This window comes from Netta rufina, assembly GCF_964035555.1.
Source record: "Netta rufina genome assembly, chromosome: 3".
Taxonomy (NCBI): Eukaryota; Metazoa; Chordata; class Aves; order Anseriformes; family Anatidae; genus Netta; species Netta rufina.
Window position 1 is genome coordinate 41,923,172 of NC_140125.1, and position 17,773 is coordinate 41,940,944.

The 17,773-nt window shown below is 37.0% G+C and overlaps 1 protein-coding gene across 1 annotated transcript in view; it reads right to left on the reverse strand.

The window, feature by feature from the left end:
* MTA3 (metastasis associated 1 family member 3) overlaps positions 1–17,773 on the reverse strand; it is a gene marked incomplete at its 3' end in the record, with an annotated part of 142,239 nt that overhangs the window by 66,224 nt on the left and 58,242 nt on the right. Inside the window, exons 7-9 of the mRNA XM_084285052.1 lie at positions 16,948–17,050; positions 5,435–5,534; positions 32–220 (exon numbers count right to left, since the gene is read on the reverse strand). Coding sequence (XP_084141178.1) covers positions 32–220; positions 5,435–5,534; positions 16,948–17,050 — 392 coding nt within the window. The remainder of the gene's footprint in view (positions 1–31; positions 221–5,434; positions 5,535–16,947; positions 17,051–17,773) is intronic.

A 17,773-nucleotide genomic window follows, 5' to 3' on the forward strand; every position in this document is an offset into this window, starting at 1 on the left:
CATGTTAGCAAAGAAGTACTCCAGTACTTACAAAGTCTTGTCGAATGTCATTGAAGTCCTTCCCGTACTTTTCCAATGCCTCTTCAAATAAACTAGCTTCTGATGCTGACCATTCCTCCATTTCATCTCTACACAAGACAGGACCTCCAAGTGGCACTAGAACACTGATGGCACTGCTCAAATCATAGTTGTGTTTATGCAGTGTATCCATTGCATGAAACTAACATGGAGAAGGAGAGAGTGAAAAAAAAAAAAAAAGCTTGTTTAATTAGACAGCAGTCCACTTCGATTAACACAAATTCAGTGTATTATTTTCTGTACACCATACAACAAGCCTTAACTAATGCTAATTTTAGAATCTATCTTTATTATCACAGATCTCCCACTGTAGAACGCAAGGAAAATAAATTGTTTATTACTTAATTTGGGAAAGGAAATGCCTTAATGAAATGCTTACTAAAAATGGCATTAGTCAATTAGTTCCCGTACATTACCAGCAAACATTTCTGGAGAAATGTTGGTAGAAATTGGTTTCAAATAACCCAACAGTGACGGTGACGTACACTGACTGAGGGGCAATTTTAACTAACTTCTACATAGTAACTGATCAGTTCCTCAGAAAACATGTGCTTAATATTCTCACTGCTGGACAAATAAGTCATTTATTGCTTTCATTATAATCACACTGAAAAACAAGCAAGTTTTTCCCCTTGATAAACTCCAGAGATGGGTAAATCATTTTTTTGTTGTTTACTTCACCTTCCTTTAAAAAAGTGAAAAAGAGCAAACAGGTTATAGCATTCTTCATTTAGAAGTAACACTGGATACTCACAAGTGATGGGGAACATGAAAAGTAATCAACTACATCACAGATCCACCCGTAGGGAAGATGAGCAACATGAAAGACTTTCTGACTCAGCGTCCCAAAAGCCCATCACCACAATCTTAAATCACTGTGCTGAAGGTGGTATTAGATGTATAAAGTGCAATACTGTGTCTGTGTGTGACTGCATAACATCAGCCTCCCACGTGTTGGTCCCACCATAGTGACGAGCTGTAAGGGCAACATGCAGTCTCTCACACAGCCCTAAACTCATCTTATCACACCTAAAACGTTGCAAGGAAGGAACAGTCTTGCAATATGTGTCAGTATAACACTTACATAGTAATTCCAGTTGAGCTTCTGCATGCAAAATGTATTGCAAATAATGGTTTCTCCTTACTGTTATTGGCTATCTCCTATGTGTAGGCTAAGTCTTTCTCCAGCTTTCAATATACCTCTTTGAAAGCTATCAGGGACAAGATTCTTGAACTGTTTCATCTGCAAGAAGTAATGTCACTGTTATACTACAATAAGTCACTTTACCTATGGTTCAAGCCAAGTTTACCAGCCTTGAGAATAAGCCATGGTTAACATGAAGTATTCTAATACGGAAATGCTGTCACGTACCATCCAAAAGCCATAACCTTCAGATTAGAGAATGCAAAATTAAATTACTGATTTATGGCTTGTCATGTAAGTAATGAATAAAGCAAGCCTAAAGATTGAACTCAGTTTATGTTACCAAGTTTTAAATCTTTATTTAAATTGCAGCCCTTATGGAAAAACAGTTCTGCACATTTTCCAAGCAGCTGCTGTATCTAGATCTATTCACTGACATTAATTTTCTTAAAAATGACAATGGAAGTGAATAAATCAGGACCTTGCTCTTGCTTTACATTCATTTTTCCATCTATAATAAACAACTGATTCCATAAAGCTTTTTTCTTGTGCTATTACCAAGAAAAAAAAAGGGGGGGAGGTTGACAGAGAACTCCATGGTAAACAGTGTCTTCACTAAGCTGCTCAGTGACAAAGGACCACTGACAAGTTCCCACAGTAACACTCTTTGCCTTCTGCAGGTTTGCCAGCCCCCACTTTCAGTCAGATTCCCACACTGCCAAGAGTAAGCTGTGCCAGCAGATGCAGCCCGAAGACACTGCTAGTGCTCAAGACAAAGTCCTGGAGTATCTCCTTTTTCTATCTTTTTACCCAAGAATTCGAGGACCATAAGAAACAACTGATGGGAACACAACACCTAAGGAGCATAAGGCAGGAGAGAACTGTCAGCCAGTGCCTCTCCCAGATAGGACCTTGAAGAACAAAGGAAGAACCACCCTTCCCTAAGCAAGTTTGCCCGGCGCACACTGTGCAGCACAAATGAGGGGTCCCACCAGATGAAAGGTATTAGCCACGTAGACAGAGGGAACTTCAAGTCCAAACTTAAGCAGGCAAAGGCAGAAACTATGTACTTAGGTGAAAAGGAGCAGCATGGAGCTGGGAAAAAAAAGGGAGTAACAGGACACACTGCAAACAAGCTCTAACAGCTTCCAAAATAGATGCAATTTCAGTAGTCTGTTAAATAAACTAGACTGAACTGCCTCCAACAAAGCACTCAAACTGGGAGCTGAATATAGATAGAATAATTCAATCACTTTAGACATGTTTATCTTATGTGCTACATACACGGAAGTCTAATAAAATTCATTAAAACATCTTGCCATTCAAAATTGAAAGAAAGAATCTGCTCACGCTTTACATTTGCAAAAGACATCCAAGAACAGATTTACTTCCTTATAGTAAAGTAGCATGGGCTCTTCAGAATAAGCCCCCAGCAAGCAGCATACACTGTGACTCTCTCCACCTCCTTTGCTTTAATGGCAATCTGTGTATGCACTGTGCAACACCTAGAAATTTGAAACAGGATGTCTTTCCAGTTTCCTTCTCTTCTCAGAGACCAATCTTCATTATAAAGGAAAATACTGCGTGTGAGTGTGCCAGAAATACAAGTTTTAGTTGTCTCACCAGTCTATCAGCAACAAAAAAAACACACATACTATCAACTAAGTTAAACCTATACTGTTTCATGTCTTCTAGCAACATTTTCTGGATGATTTGGTTGTTTCCTACCTTGTCTTATTACCTTCCCCAGGTTTTCAGGATAAGATAAAGACTGAGAGTAGCCCCTTACTTGCTATTAAGGTCACAGGACTTCCCTAATGCATACAACCCCCCAGAATTTACTGATGTTTATAACCTGTGCTTATCAGACTGCTGAGAGCCATCTCTATCTGAAACAACTCATTAGAAACACTGGAAACCCACAGACACGGTGTACACAATACCCATCACTAACACTTCAGGTGCAAGGGTTATCCGCTGCTAAGGATACAGACAGGATAATTTTCTCAGCATTATGCACCTACATCCCTTTCAAAGAACAAAGTGAGATCCACCACAAGTTCTGCAAATGTCTGTACTAACTTTAACTGCTGCTCAAAATATGCTCCTAATTAACATGGGAAACTATGAAAGAATAACTACTAAAATGACAAATACGTCTTTTCTTAACTTAGAAGGAAGTACTTTGCCAAAGAGCAAAAGAGGGTTTTAAAAAGCTGAGGGGGTAGGAAAATGAGAAAGAACAGACAGACACAATAATTAAACCTGGGGTGGCTCCTCTGGTGCCTCATTATAAGATATGCCTTTCATTAAGTGTAATGGAACTTAATGGATCATTTGCAACGGAGAAACATTTATATGGCACTCAAATGTTAAATGTATCCCTTTATTAGCAGCACTGCACACGTACTTTCAAATACAAAAACTGCTATCAGGATGAATCTATTCTCTTAATCACTGTAAGAAGGACGGGCATTTATTAGAAACTCTTCATCCAAAGGAATCTTAATAAAATGAAAAATGTCAAATGGAAGAGCTGTTTGATGGAAAAACTAAAGCATTTAATGTGAAAGGAACGTCAGTAACATCGTATCAGCAAGCATGAAACAGAAGAAGCAGCTCTTGAATACAGAAGAAACTCTTGAAAATTACTGAAAACATTACATTTTACTACTGCCTTCCTTTACTGCACTATAGCCCAGACTAAGTTGGTTTCCAGTTCAATAGTGTTTGAGAGCAGATGGTAAAATATAAGAATTTGTTTATTTATCATCGTACTAATGAATATAATTTATCTGGAATATAAGATCGGACCTACTGAGTCGTATTGGTCATCTATCTACACACGTATTCTGTCCTTGTCAGCATCACAAGGAACTGCCACTTAGAGAAAATAAGCTAGCCAATCTAAGAACTTTCTAAGGTTAACTCCCATTTCTTTCACAAGCACCTGCAAACCCTGGGAATTAGGAATGCCAGATTGTGCACTTCTTATTCTCCTTATTTTCTACTTATGAATCCATTGCCCATAATTTTTCTAACCCCCTTTTTTTTTTTTTAACCTACAAACATTGTCTCTTCCCATAAAATCTTGAGGTACTGAATTCCAGGAGCTCTCAGTTACCCACTGTGTAAGGCAGTACTTCAACTATTTTTAAGCGATCTGTTAGTTTCCTTGAGTGTCCTCTAGTTCAAATACTCAATTATCTGATGAGTAATAGACCTACTTAAGGCTTAGCTGTCATCTCCATGATTCTGTACACAAATATTTTAAAAAATAGACACCGTCTGCTGGTGTCTTTGGGAAGACAAAATCAAACTTGATTCTATGAAACAGTAAGATTTTGTTTGCACATAGTTTTCCCGGCACGCTTTTATCACTGTAGCACATCTTGTCATTTCAGCTATGAATATGCAAAGCCAAAACTTCGGTCTGTAATTAAAATACTTTTAAACTTTCTCTAAAATATGTAGATGCTTAGATGCTTTTAAATGGTAATAATTTTAAACTAAAAGGAAGTACATTTATATAGTAGGAAGAAATTCTGTACCATGAGGGTGGTGAGGCACTGGCACAGGCTGCCCAGAGAAGCTGTGAGTGCCCCATCCCTGGAGGTGCTCAAGGCCAGGTTGGACAGGGCTTTGGGTAACCTGGTCTGGTGGAAGGTGTCCCTGACCACAGCAAGGGGGTGAAATCAGATGGTCTTTAAGCCTTCCAACCCAAATCATTCTATGTTTCCATGATATTATAGCAACTACTTCAACAAACCAAACAAACATCCTAAAGATATCCTAAGTAAAATGTTCTTCAAGAAGTTGCTTACAAAGTCTGATTACTTATACTCTAGAAAATTTGCAGATACAGTTATAATATGATATAATCTAAACAACATTTAGCTTTATTAAAATGTATTTTAAATCCCACTACTGAACTGACTGAAGCCGTCCGTGTTCAATGAGTATTATCCATCCTCCCATGCAAATCATCACATGTGAAGATACATTTAAATAGATTTCAAACCATTTACAGCATGACTACAAGGGCAGCACGAGCAGCTTATAGAAAATGCATAGAATTATCTACCATATACATGAGCTTCCACGCATGTATCTAGAGGAAAACAGACATCTGGGGGGCAAACTCTGAAGTAGCAAGATACTACTGAATTCATATATATAAAAAAGTTGTAGGGTTTGTAACAAACCACTTACCAGTGTGATGTCCCGTGAAGCAGCAGCTGCACTCATGTGTAAACTAGGTTGTCTGACAGAACTACTGCAGTCCAGTGCTCGAGCAAATGTGCCAACCGCACTACAACAGAGAAAGAATAAACAGTAAATGCATAAACATTTAAAAGATTTAACCTCTTTTTTATCAACAGATTATACCATACCCACAAAGGTGTCATTTTAAATGTCACATTCAGATCTTTCCTAACAAAGGGTCATTTTACAAAAGCAAACCAACAAATGTAAAAATTCTGACCTTCTCCCTCAAAAAGGAACATTTACGCACAAGAACAACTCATTTGAAACAGCATGGGAACAAATGATATTCAGGGACATTTTATGTACCAATTTATTTATTGTGAAGCCACAGACTTGTTTTGACTTTTTTTTTTTTTTTTTTTTTTTAACTCCAACTATTTCTTAAAATTAGGAAGACAAACCACTGTACAACATAATTTTAAAAAGGGGTTCACCACATTCCAGTGAGGAAATAACACTTTATTCACTCCAGTAATGCATGTCTACTACTTCCATTAGTAAAGCAAAGCACAGTAGTACCTCTAAAATCATACTTTTGTCACAGGTGTAAAGTAATAGTGAACAAGTGCCGCTCTCAGCCTACTTAATAAAAGCATCCCAGTGTTACTGAAACTGGACAACATCTTCTCCAAACCTTTACCTTTTTGTTGCACCTTCGTATGTAGCATTTATTACACTTATCACAGTAATAAAATGTAAGGCATAGAGATGGATGACTAGCGTGATAGTGACTATTCTAAACTGTGAACTTTTCTTCAAAGCACACAGCACGTATCACATAAGATACACGGTGAAGGTAAAGATGCATAAAAGAATTTGACTGGACTCAGCATATCATAAGGAAACATGCAAAGATGCAACAACATGAGAAAGATAATTAACTGCTCCAGTACCGAGTTCGATAACCAGTTCTCAGTGCATTGTGTCACTATGATAATTGAAAAAATGATTCGCTGCAGTTACAACATGATGCAAGTCCCTCTAAATTAAGTATCTAATTACAGCACCTAACATTTTTAATATACTGTAAGCCTCTAGACTAAGGACTGATGTTTCATTCAACAATCACATCCCACAAAATTTGTAAGAGCAGAGTTACAATAGTGACGTAGTCAATTAGAGATCAACACGCACAAATTGTCACATTACTGTGTACTATAAATCTAATATTCAGTAAGAAAAAAAACAACAATGTGTATCAACAGTCTTATTCACTAAGGTATATTACTGATAGTGGAAAAATTGGTACCGATATCTATTACCACAATTTTATCTTAAATCTCAGAACACTTAGTAGTGAATACATTTCAGTACTCTCTCCCAAAAGCCTTTAAGACACGATTAAGATTAAACGACAGTGATTCACGTACTCCAGATTTTAACTGCTTGAATTTCTAAAGGTTGTGGAGTCAGTAAACTGTATTATAAGCTATATTCAAATGTTCTTCCAGAATCTTTTCTACTTCTCTGCAGAAATAGCAAATTTGACTTTTTTTTTTCTTTAACAAGTTTGGCTGTTTATAAAACATTATCCATCCAGAGACCAGTCCCAAGAATCAGACTCTATTGTGAACACATTTCCCGATAGTCAACCTCTTTAAGCATGTTGGCATTGATAAGGGATGTAGCTAACAATCTTTGCAGTAATCCTTCTGTCATTACTGCTCAAACCAGTAATACAGCATGCAGCATGACTGCATTTCCCTTCTGATGCTACCTACTAGCTTATCTCCCTTTTCCATAGTTACCACTATTTTATTTTACCGTATTTCTAAAATAAAAGGAGTATGCTATGGAAATTACAAAGAATATGCCACTCTAATACATCAAGTTGCTTTCAAAATTTCTAGGCTGACTTCAAGGCCCAAGCACATGTGAGTCACGTTGCCCAGAACGTAACAAAAATTAAGATACAGTATAAAGCTAGGTTTATGTCAAGTAAGTGATGAAGAGGCAAGAACTGAGGTACTAATTGACATCGCTTGCAATGCAGTACTGAGCAGGAGAGGTTCACAACCACCAGAGGAATGCTGGCCAGGACTATGGGATATGTGAGTGAAAAACCACCCAGAGCCACCATAAAGCACAGGCAGCGTGCTGTTTGTAAGGGGGAAGGATGGGGCATCTGGGGCTGTATCTCAAAATCAACTTTCCTGGAAACTTTTGGAGGACTGAGCTTTTCACACAACCCAAGAAAATGTAGAAATTCTACAGTATTTGGTTGTTATAGTTACCAAGTCTCAAAACTTCAAACAATAATAATGCACTGCTCTATAATCTAGCCATGCAGTCAAAATCCAAATTTAAATATTCATTTTTAGAAATACTTGAAATACCTTAGTTTTTGTCTCTCTTTTTTTTTTCATTCAAAACACAGGTATGAGGAGAATATTGATATAAAGGTCAAATATTTCCTTTGTGATTTTTCCTTGCATGATTTTTTCCATAATAATACCAAAGAATGATTTTTACATGAAAGAAAAAGTACTCAACACCCATTTCCAGATGATACTCTATTGCCTTCGTTTACCTTCCAGCAAAACTAAACTTGCCATTCAGCCGAAACAGCCTTAGCAGCCAAACTCCAACTACTTTTTTTCTTTAAACAGATTCTTTAATATAAGAAGACTAAGAAATGTTTCATTAAGTTAGTAAAATCCAAATAATATTGGGGGCATGTTTAATTTAAGAGTAATAATAAACAAACTCACAAAAACAGAAACTGTGCTGAAGCCTCCAGCAACAAAAGCGAGTAATTAAAAATAGCAAAACTTCAGACAGAATCCAACATGCTCCAATCCTCCCCAGATGAGCTCAGTTCAAAAAACAAACAGACGACAAATGACACGCATGGCTGTGAGATGGACAAGAATGATAATCTACTGGTGCTATCTACAGGGAGCGACTTCTGTTGAAGCTGTATCAGCAAGCAGGTGTAGGGGCTAGACCAAATAATCCAGTGTTACCTTAGATTTTGTGTTAATTATCTTAAAGATGAACCAAGAAAGTTCTCTCAAGGACTTGTAAGAGAGATAGTAGCTGACAACTGTAGGACCATAAAAAAAATCAAAATAATCTAGTGTCAGAATCTAACACTATGGAGTAAATCTACAAATTCAGCAAAATACATCTACAACGAAAAAAAAAAAACAACAAAAAAAACTGGCAGTGAACTCCCTAGGGCTGAAGTAGTTCTTTGTCATTTTGCTGTGCCTAAGAGCCATATATTTGTAAAAACTTCAGCTTACAAATTGAACACAGAAAATATATCGCTCCATATTTCTTGTAGCTAAGTTTAAGACATTAAAAATACACAAGATGGATGTAGGCAGATGCAGGAATATACACTGGAATGTAATTAGTATAGTAGGCAATGGTCTTGTGTTAGTTTAAGGTTTGTGAAATGTTTTGTAAGCATGAGAGGATGTGAGAAAATAAAGGGAATGATAGAGACTGGGATCACTATCTACTTGGAGGATCAGAACAGCAGAGATTGAACTTTCAAGAAGTACATTTAGGTTGGATAAGACTACGCTTGTCAAAGTCAAAGAAATTAAGTAATCAAGAAGATGACAAGAGACTGGATAGAAGTCATAGCCACATAGCAAGTCATATTCAACGAGGTATCGAAGTTATTTCACAGAACTGCTGCCAAGATTTAAACACAGTCTGTGTAAAGACAACCACATACATGAGAATCTGATGGTGTGAGGATTCATAGGGATGTCCATCACTTTTGGCACTGTTATAGTCAGACAATTACTAATTCTCCTATTATTAAAATTATTCCCTCCTTTCACTTGCTCTGCGCGCTAAGCAGCAACTAATAATTGCACTATTAAGATAAAAATCAAAACTGACCACATACTGGTTACTGTCACGTCCAAACAGCTCCTGCAAAACTAGGAATAGATGTTTCAGATGTTTTGTACATTTCTGCACTATTAATATCTACAATAAAGTTACTGAAAAATGTTGACAAAGTAATTTCCTGTCAGTTTCCATTAAAAAAAAAAAAAAAAGCTATTAAAACTATTACTGTGGATCTATACTCCTGCAAAATTTGAGATCCCACATCCATTCCAAAGGAATGACACGATTTTAGTTCTTCACCTGTTTATGATGTGCCACACCCACACCTCTGAGGCAAACAGAAGAACTGACAAAAACTGGGAGCAGTGGTTGGCAGACCATATGAACAGGACTGAAGACAAATAGGCAGCAATTTTCAAATTTTCACTTAAGGTTAGTATTAAAGGGATGCCAATGTAATTATCAAGCAGCAACAGAAAAAGACTGCATAGAAGATTCAATTTCTCATCAGCACCTCATTCTGAAAAAGGTTGTTACTTAACAAAGAAAACCTGGAATCATGGTGATTATAATAAGGATAAACAGTCACTAGTCTCACAGGTAGCAATAGCACTCCAGCATCAAATCAGATCCAGAAAGTTCTGGATCTAGCTCTGTTTTTCTTCTACCTTGTATTCTCAAACATCCAGGTGAGACAGACATCCTTTGTAACATGTCTATTTTCAAATTGTTCCCTTGTCAACATTGTTTCTCTGTTTCAGAGATATGAGATGAGCAGTGTGTATACTCCAGACAAATCTGTCCTCCAGACCACCTTTATTTATTTGTGAATCTGCAAATTCAGTTTTCCTCACATATTTGCAAAATAATGAATGAGATGCCTCAGATCCGAGTTAAAAGTATTTGAGCAAAGTAGCTGAGTAGATCTTTGGTGGTTTTCTACATACTAGGAAAGATTTTGTTTTGCTTATTACACCAACGTTCCCATTCACTATGTGTTGTAAATGGTCCTAAAAATGACCTCCTAGCCTGCTATCAATAACAGCATTTTAAAAACAGCCAATTAATACCTGATTGCTCCTTTGAGAGTCCTAAGTTACTTAAATTCTTGGAAAGAAGAAAACGTACCTCTTGGAGATGTATTTAATCAACACAATACTAATTAAAGTTCAAAAATACCCCCTGAGATTTTTACTACTGGATAATGAAAAAACTGACATGAAGAACAAAGTAATAGTAAAATGATGCTGTTCCAGAGAACACATTTTCACTGCAGTTCTGAGCAACTGTCTGTGCAGTGCGATGCTTCATTATTCTCATTTCAGAGGTTTAGAGCGCAAGAGAGGTGATAAGATAAACGTGAAGTCACCTGCTGCTGTTCTTTCTCTGAAAGACTCTCTAAGTCTGGGTAGGGAGTAGCATTATATGTAATGTCCCCCCACGTCATAACTAACCTCCAATTTCATTATTAAGTAGAAATTGAAGATATGTGAAATAGTTATTATTCAACAGAAATGCTGGTAGATACAAGTAGTTTAAATCACAGGCTATGATTTAAGCCATTATTTGTACTCTGACCTGCAATTTCATACTAAAAGCCTCTACCTATCATCCCCTCAAAAGTAAGATCCAAGAAAATGTTGCTGCTTAGATTTTTTCTTCGTAAGGCAACAGGTCAAAATTAACAAAACAAATGAAAAAGGAAATTCATCTCTAAGTCTGAATTAATTATTTTCAGATTAATTTGGTCAAGAACAATTATAGTAAGGCATGAAGGTATAAACTTGTTTTGGCCAAGCATGACAGACAGGTAGAAACAAAGTATTTTTCATACTCCTAGTACACTTGATGTGAACATATTTTTTAATTTCAAAACCACCTGTTTACCATTAAATGTTATAATTTGCCTTACTTAACAAGGTGAATTCTAGTCTTACCAGCGCTGTACCAGCACCAAGATTTTTCACCATCTTTACCACAATTTTATGTTGCAATTCAGCCATTAAATTTCTTTACCTCTTTAATCAACTCCAATTCCTCTTACTTCTCACCACCTAACGATTCCTGAAGCACATCACTGTTGAAACTTTCAAACCAATGACTTTATGTATTTATTTTCATTGATGAGCTTAGGGAATCTTGTGAGCTGCCGTTGATAATGTTGAAGCATCTTGCAAAAGCAGTAACAGAAGATTATTTCAGCACGCTTTTAAATAAAAATACAAATTTTAAGTAAGTTTTTATTCATTGTCCTTTGTTGAAGATTTATTTCTTTTCTGAATGTGAATAAAAATTACTAAATGAAGCTGCATTGTATTCCCTTCCTTATTGTAAGACGAATCTGTGTAAAAAATACATCTTCATATACTGTGGACATTTATAATTAAATCAATAGTAACCAACAGAAAATGAATATAGCCACTCTTGGAAAAGTGGAAAAGTGGAAACAACACAGGAAGGATCAAGATCTAATACAAATGACTAAACACAGATTTTCTTTCTTTGATTCTACATCAAAAATTAAGCAAGCATTAAAATGCAGGAAAATGTTTTAGGTTAGCCAGAGATACTAAATGACATTTTCAAGTCAAAGAAATAAAACAATGAAATTTTGACATAGAGATCCAATGTTTTTAAGGGTGTTTTAATTAGTCTTATAAATACTGTTTGAGTAAGAAATTAGCTAGGACCAGAAGTGTCCTTCTGGAAAACAGCTTGGTTTAGAGATGTGTTCCTTCTAGAAGACTATGTCAATAATCTAATGAGATGAAGCAGAATAAAAGAACTAAGCTGTTGACCTAACATATACTTCATGATGTGGTGAAACTTAACAGAATTAGGAGGTACTAAGAAATTACCACGTAATGAGTTGTAGACCAAATTAACAGAAAGTAAATGAAAATACTGGGGGGGGGGGGGGGGGGAAGTCTTGGCATCTTTCCAGACTGGAACCTAAAATTCCTCCTAAACTTGAGTCTGGTCAGGACTGTTTTCAACTCCTTGACAAAATAATCAGTCTCTATTTCCTAATACCATGGAATATTATGGGGATCTCACAAGGTAATTAAGTATTCTGTGTATATTAGGAATGACAGAGACAGATGATTGGAGAAGACTGTGCATTTATATTAGCATTAAAGTTCAAATTAGGTTTGGAATTTCAAAGTGAGCATCTCCAGCATCTATGCCTACTGCACTCTGCCCAACATCAAAATTATCTTGGAGCACACAAACTGGATTTCTGTTAAAATTAAACACTAGTTTCACACACTAGTAGATATGTAGTCCATAGGACCAGACTGGAGTTAGTCTCAGAATAAAACTGCTCAAAATGTGCACAGTACTATAGATGCTGGTTTGTGAGCACCAAACATTTTATTATACAAATAGATTTCCACTGGACTATACTATTTGCTAATGTAGACAGATCTATAATCTCTAAATGGCTGTTGCAGCTTCTTGGATCCTGTTCTTTGAAGCCAGTAGACACAAAAGAACTGTTGTCAATACATATGACATATTGAAGTTTTATCTTATTTGAATGGAGTGGAAAAGGGTGTTAGAATTCTCATTGCCAGAGTATAACTGACAGTGTGTTACCCAAAAAACAACTCAAAACCAGAACACATCAGTTTGATGCCTTCAGCTTCTCCTAACAGTTGCTTTTGCTACTTCATGCAAGAGCCTTTGTCCAAATTATACTTCAGTAGCAGCACTGTTGTACTTTCAAGATTTTTAAATCCACAAAATCAAGTAAGACTCATCAGAGAGCTTGAGGTTAAGAATCTTTCCTGACAAGTACTCTTACACTTTGCAAAACCTCTAGATTTTTCTGATGATGCTGCCTCTGATTTCTGGAAAGGATATGCATATTTTTCTATCTTTATATCCAGCAGATTATTGCATACTAGTATTTAATGGCCAAAGAAACAGGATGAGGAACTGACCAAGCATATAAACATAGGATAAAAGGCTTTTTACTCCTGATACAGAACCCAAATCTTGTCAGAATAAGTGGTCAAAGCCAAATCTAAATGTTCTTGCAAATGTGCAACACAAATAGAAAAAGAACCACCTCCTAAAGAACAAAGTGTGCTTGGGTGACTGAAAAAGCTGATGCCTGTAAGTTCAAAAGCAACTCTTCCTTCAACCAAAGTAGACTGAAAAAAAAAAAAAAAAAAAAAAGAGAAGAAATACTCAATGCCCCTGATTTAACATTCAAAAAGGCTTTTTAAATTTCATATACACGTTGCATATACCCACTTAAACAAAATTACATATAGGAAAACATTTGAAGAAATTTCTTAATACCAGAATTTTAAATTTGCAAAAATCAAACAACTTCTAAGTAATAGAAATAACATTCTTAATGGAAACCCAGCAGGCACAGCCCATGCCCAGATAATTGTAGTCAGTACACAGCAGAGATCTGAGTCTGTAAGCACAGTTTATCAAATCATAATATTAACTCTGTTACTCAAGTAGCTTTTACTGGTCCAGTATAATAAAAGCTTTTGCCTGCAAGCACAGAACATACTGAATTAAAACCTGCCACAATTGTCATAGGAGAATTGTTGCTCCAGAAATCAGTGAAAGTCTGTCAGGGAACTACTTAATGCAACAAAAATCTGCTCTTGCAGCCTGAGAAAATAAGTATATATAGCTTGGAAAGAGTTCCTGTCTGTTCAAAAGCAGCAAAGATGAGTGGAGGTTTGTGGAAGACCATCAATAACATGACAATCTCTAATAAGGTGTTGGTCAGCATTAGTGATTGACCTATTGCAAGCTCTTGGTATGGTCAGGACCCATTCTAGCCATAACAGAAACCCTGTGAACAGAAATTTATCAACTTTTACATGAATGCAGTCCTGATCAGGACTTGCACAGCACTTCACAGGATGCCTTAGATAAGGTGAAGACGACTTTTTTTTTTTTTTTTTTAATATCAATCATTTATTCTCTATCACTTCCCAGTAGCTGCTGCTTTGTGGTACCAGCATACTATTCTGGGAAGATTTTCAGCTTCACAGTATACTTCTTAAACTCTCCAGTGTAGCTGCAGTACAGGAGGTGGAAGGATGTGAAGGCAATGAACGAACTCTTCAAAGATGCACATAATCACTTTTATAACTCTTCATCTTTGCACACAATATTTTGAAGGAATCCTGTATTGTCTGTCCATACACACCCAGATATTGCCGGTATTAGAAGTAGTTCTATTTTCTGCGTTCTGTTCTATGGAGCACCCACCAGGCACTGTAATTTTCTGAAAAGATGCATGATCACACTTACACCCCTTTGGCTTGCTTGGAAATTCAAAAGAGGCAGGCAACTTCTACTACTGTATAAAAAGGGTACAGCACTACTAAGTGAGGGAGAAAGAAACATAGCTGGATCAACATCTACCAAGATCTACCATCTACCAGACCTACCACTGACCAACACAAGCCAGTAGATATAATTTTACTGGATTTCAACAAAGCTTTCAATACTGTTTCTCCTAGTATCCGTCTGGACAAAATTTCCAGCACACAGTTAGACAAGTACATAATACAATGGGTGAACAACTGCCTGATGGGTCAGGTTTACAGGAAATGGGGTTGCATCAGGCCAGCAGCCAGGCACTGGTGGGGTTTCCCAGGGCTCTGTTTTGGGGCCAGTTCTCTTCAGTGTTTTTATAAGTGATCTAGACACAGGACGTGAATGCATACTAAGTAAGTTTGCAGAAAACACTTAAATTAGGAACAGCTGTTGAATCTGTCAAGAGTAGAGGGGCCTCGTAGAGCGATCTTAACAGACTAAAGGGACAGGCAATCACCAACTGAATGAAACTTAAAATGAGTAAATGCCAGATTCTGTACCAGGGAAAGGTTAACCCTAGATTTACGTACAAGTTGGGGTCAAGAGACTGAAGAACAGCCCTAAAGAAAGGAATCTAGGGATTCTGTTTTATGTCAAGTTGAACAGGAATTAACAGTGTGCCCCAGCAGCCAGGAGGACCAATCGCACCCAGGGGTGCATCAGGCACAGCACTGCTAACCAGTCCAAAGAAGAGACTGTCCAGCTCTGCTCTGCGCTGGTCCAGCCTCCCCTCAAGCACTACGTGCAGTTTGGGGCCCCACAATGCCAGAAGGACATAAAACTGTTAGAGTGTCAAAAGGAGAACAACTAAGATGGTGAAGGGCCTAGAGGGGAAGACGCATGAGGAGCGGCTGAGGCCCCTGGATTTGTTCAGCCCTGAGCAGAGCAGGCTGAGGGGAGGCCTTATGGCGGCCTGCAGCTCCCTCACGAGGGGAGCGGAGGGGCAGGTGCTGAGCTCTGCTCTCTGGGGACAGCGACAGGACCCGAGGGAACGGCATGGAGCTGGGACAGGGGAGGGTCAGGCTGGGGGTTAGGGAAAGGGTCTGCATCCAGAGCGTGGTCAGGCACTGGGACAGGCTTCACTGAAGCAAGTCTGCCGGAAGTTCAAGAAGCAGTTGGGCAATGCTCTCAGACATAGGACCACCCAAAAATCAGGACCTTTGTGGACCTAGGAGTTGGTCTCCATGATCCTTGTGGGTCCCTTCCAATTCAAAGTAGCCTACGAGTCAATCACAACTGGAAGAGTAAGACGATCAATCAGCAACCCATTTCATTGTACACATAAGCTGGAAAATATAAAGCAATTGCTCCCTCCCTCTCCCTGCCCCATCTGCTTCTTGAATTTTTTTTTTTTTTTTTAAAAGGGAGACGGAATAAAGAACAAAAATCGGAAACAACAGGAAAAGAATATTTGCCTAATAAGATTTGAGACTATGCTCCGCAACCAGGTTAGAGGGGGAAAAAAAAAGATGGAATGACTCAGGGTAACATCCCTCCATTAACCTTAATTAACAATTTGCTGCCAGCACCTTTTTTTTTTTTTTTTTTTTTAAGGTAGAACAGTAACTTTGTGCTATAGTTTTAAGTATGAATTAGAGGATGAGAAAAACATGCTCTATTTTATGAGCATAGAGTTGTCCTTCAGTAAAACATTAAGACTTTCTAAATTCTGTAAAGTGGAGAAATTCTTTTAAAAGGTATTTATGAATTCCAACGGCTTTGATGTTCTTCAAATAAGTCTGCATAATCACATGTTAATTTATAAAATTGAACTGACCAGATTTTTTTTTCTACTAATGAAATGCATTGCTTCACAGCTTTAATTTCAATGTTCGTTTGAAATAACTGCACTGCATATTAGTCAACTTATATGCAAATCTGGCAAGTTCTACATCCATTTCATTTGTTTACATCATCTTAATTTCTACTTTATATTACATTATGAAATTCCAAAAACTATAGTACAAGACTTAAATATTACCATGGAAATCTTATTTTGTTTACTCAGAAGGGAAAACAGAATGATATCTACATTTAAAATATCAAGTTCTACTGTAGCCTGAAATACAGGCAGCCTAGTATAACTCTTTTTCTCTCTCTTCTGTACGGGTAAACTCAAATATGCAGAAGGTTATAGTCTGACTCTCTCTTTCAGCTAACCGTGGGAAACAGAAGGGCTCACAAAATGTTGGTAAACAAATTGAGTAACACGATATAGGGGAATAAATAGTCAGTAGAAAAAGGAAAAGGATTTTTTTTTTATTAGAGGATTTCAATCTTACCGTGCTACAACTAAAAACTGGTCAATCTGACGGTCAGTAAGGGGGCTATCTGGATCCCATACTTTTACTTCCAGCTTTGCCTGTTCTCTGTCATCTAATTCTCCTGTCAAAAGGTAGATGGGACAAAACACTTATTACTTACAATGCTTTTCTCTGTGAACTTCTTGTGCTATGTTTAAAAGAGACATTGTACATTTATATATATATATATATACACACACACACTCAAAAAGTACTTAATAATCAGCAGTTTTCATTTATATTTCATATTGCAGCGTCAATAAAAAAAAGTATCTTCCTTTAACATCAGCATTTGAATTTGTTTTAAGGAGGCAGTCTTAGGTGGTGTAGTATCAAAGAACTTTAATAAAATGTGATTATAAACTTGAAACCAGAAAGTAAATAACCAGTGGGGTTTTTAAATTGCTTCTCAACTATATCAAAGTTAATTTCACTTAAGCCACATTAAAATTAATTTTACACTTAACCAGCTTTAGCAATTAAAAATCCTATCCAATTTGTGTTCTCAATACACCCCCAAAACAGAAATCATTATGAAACAATGCTACCTACTATATTTATTTTTTTCATCTCTTGCTCTCAACCACTACATTATCTGTATTGTTAACAACAATCATACTATTAAAATTGCTGTTTGTTGACTAGTTATACGCACTCACAAAGTGATATATAACGCTACAGCACAAGAAAGTTACTATGTACTACATAATCATATCCCAAGTCCATTTGAATGAATAGAGCAACCTGTGTATGTGCATGTGACTGAAACAAGTGTTTTCAGAAATTTAACTTGCATTGTATCTGT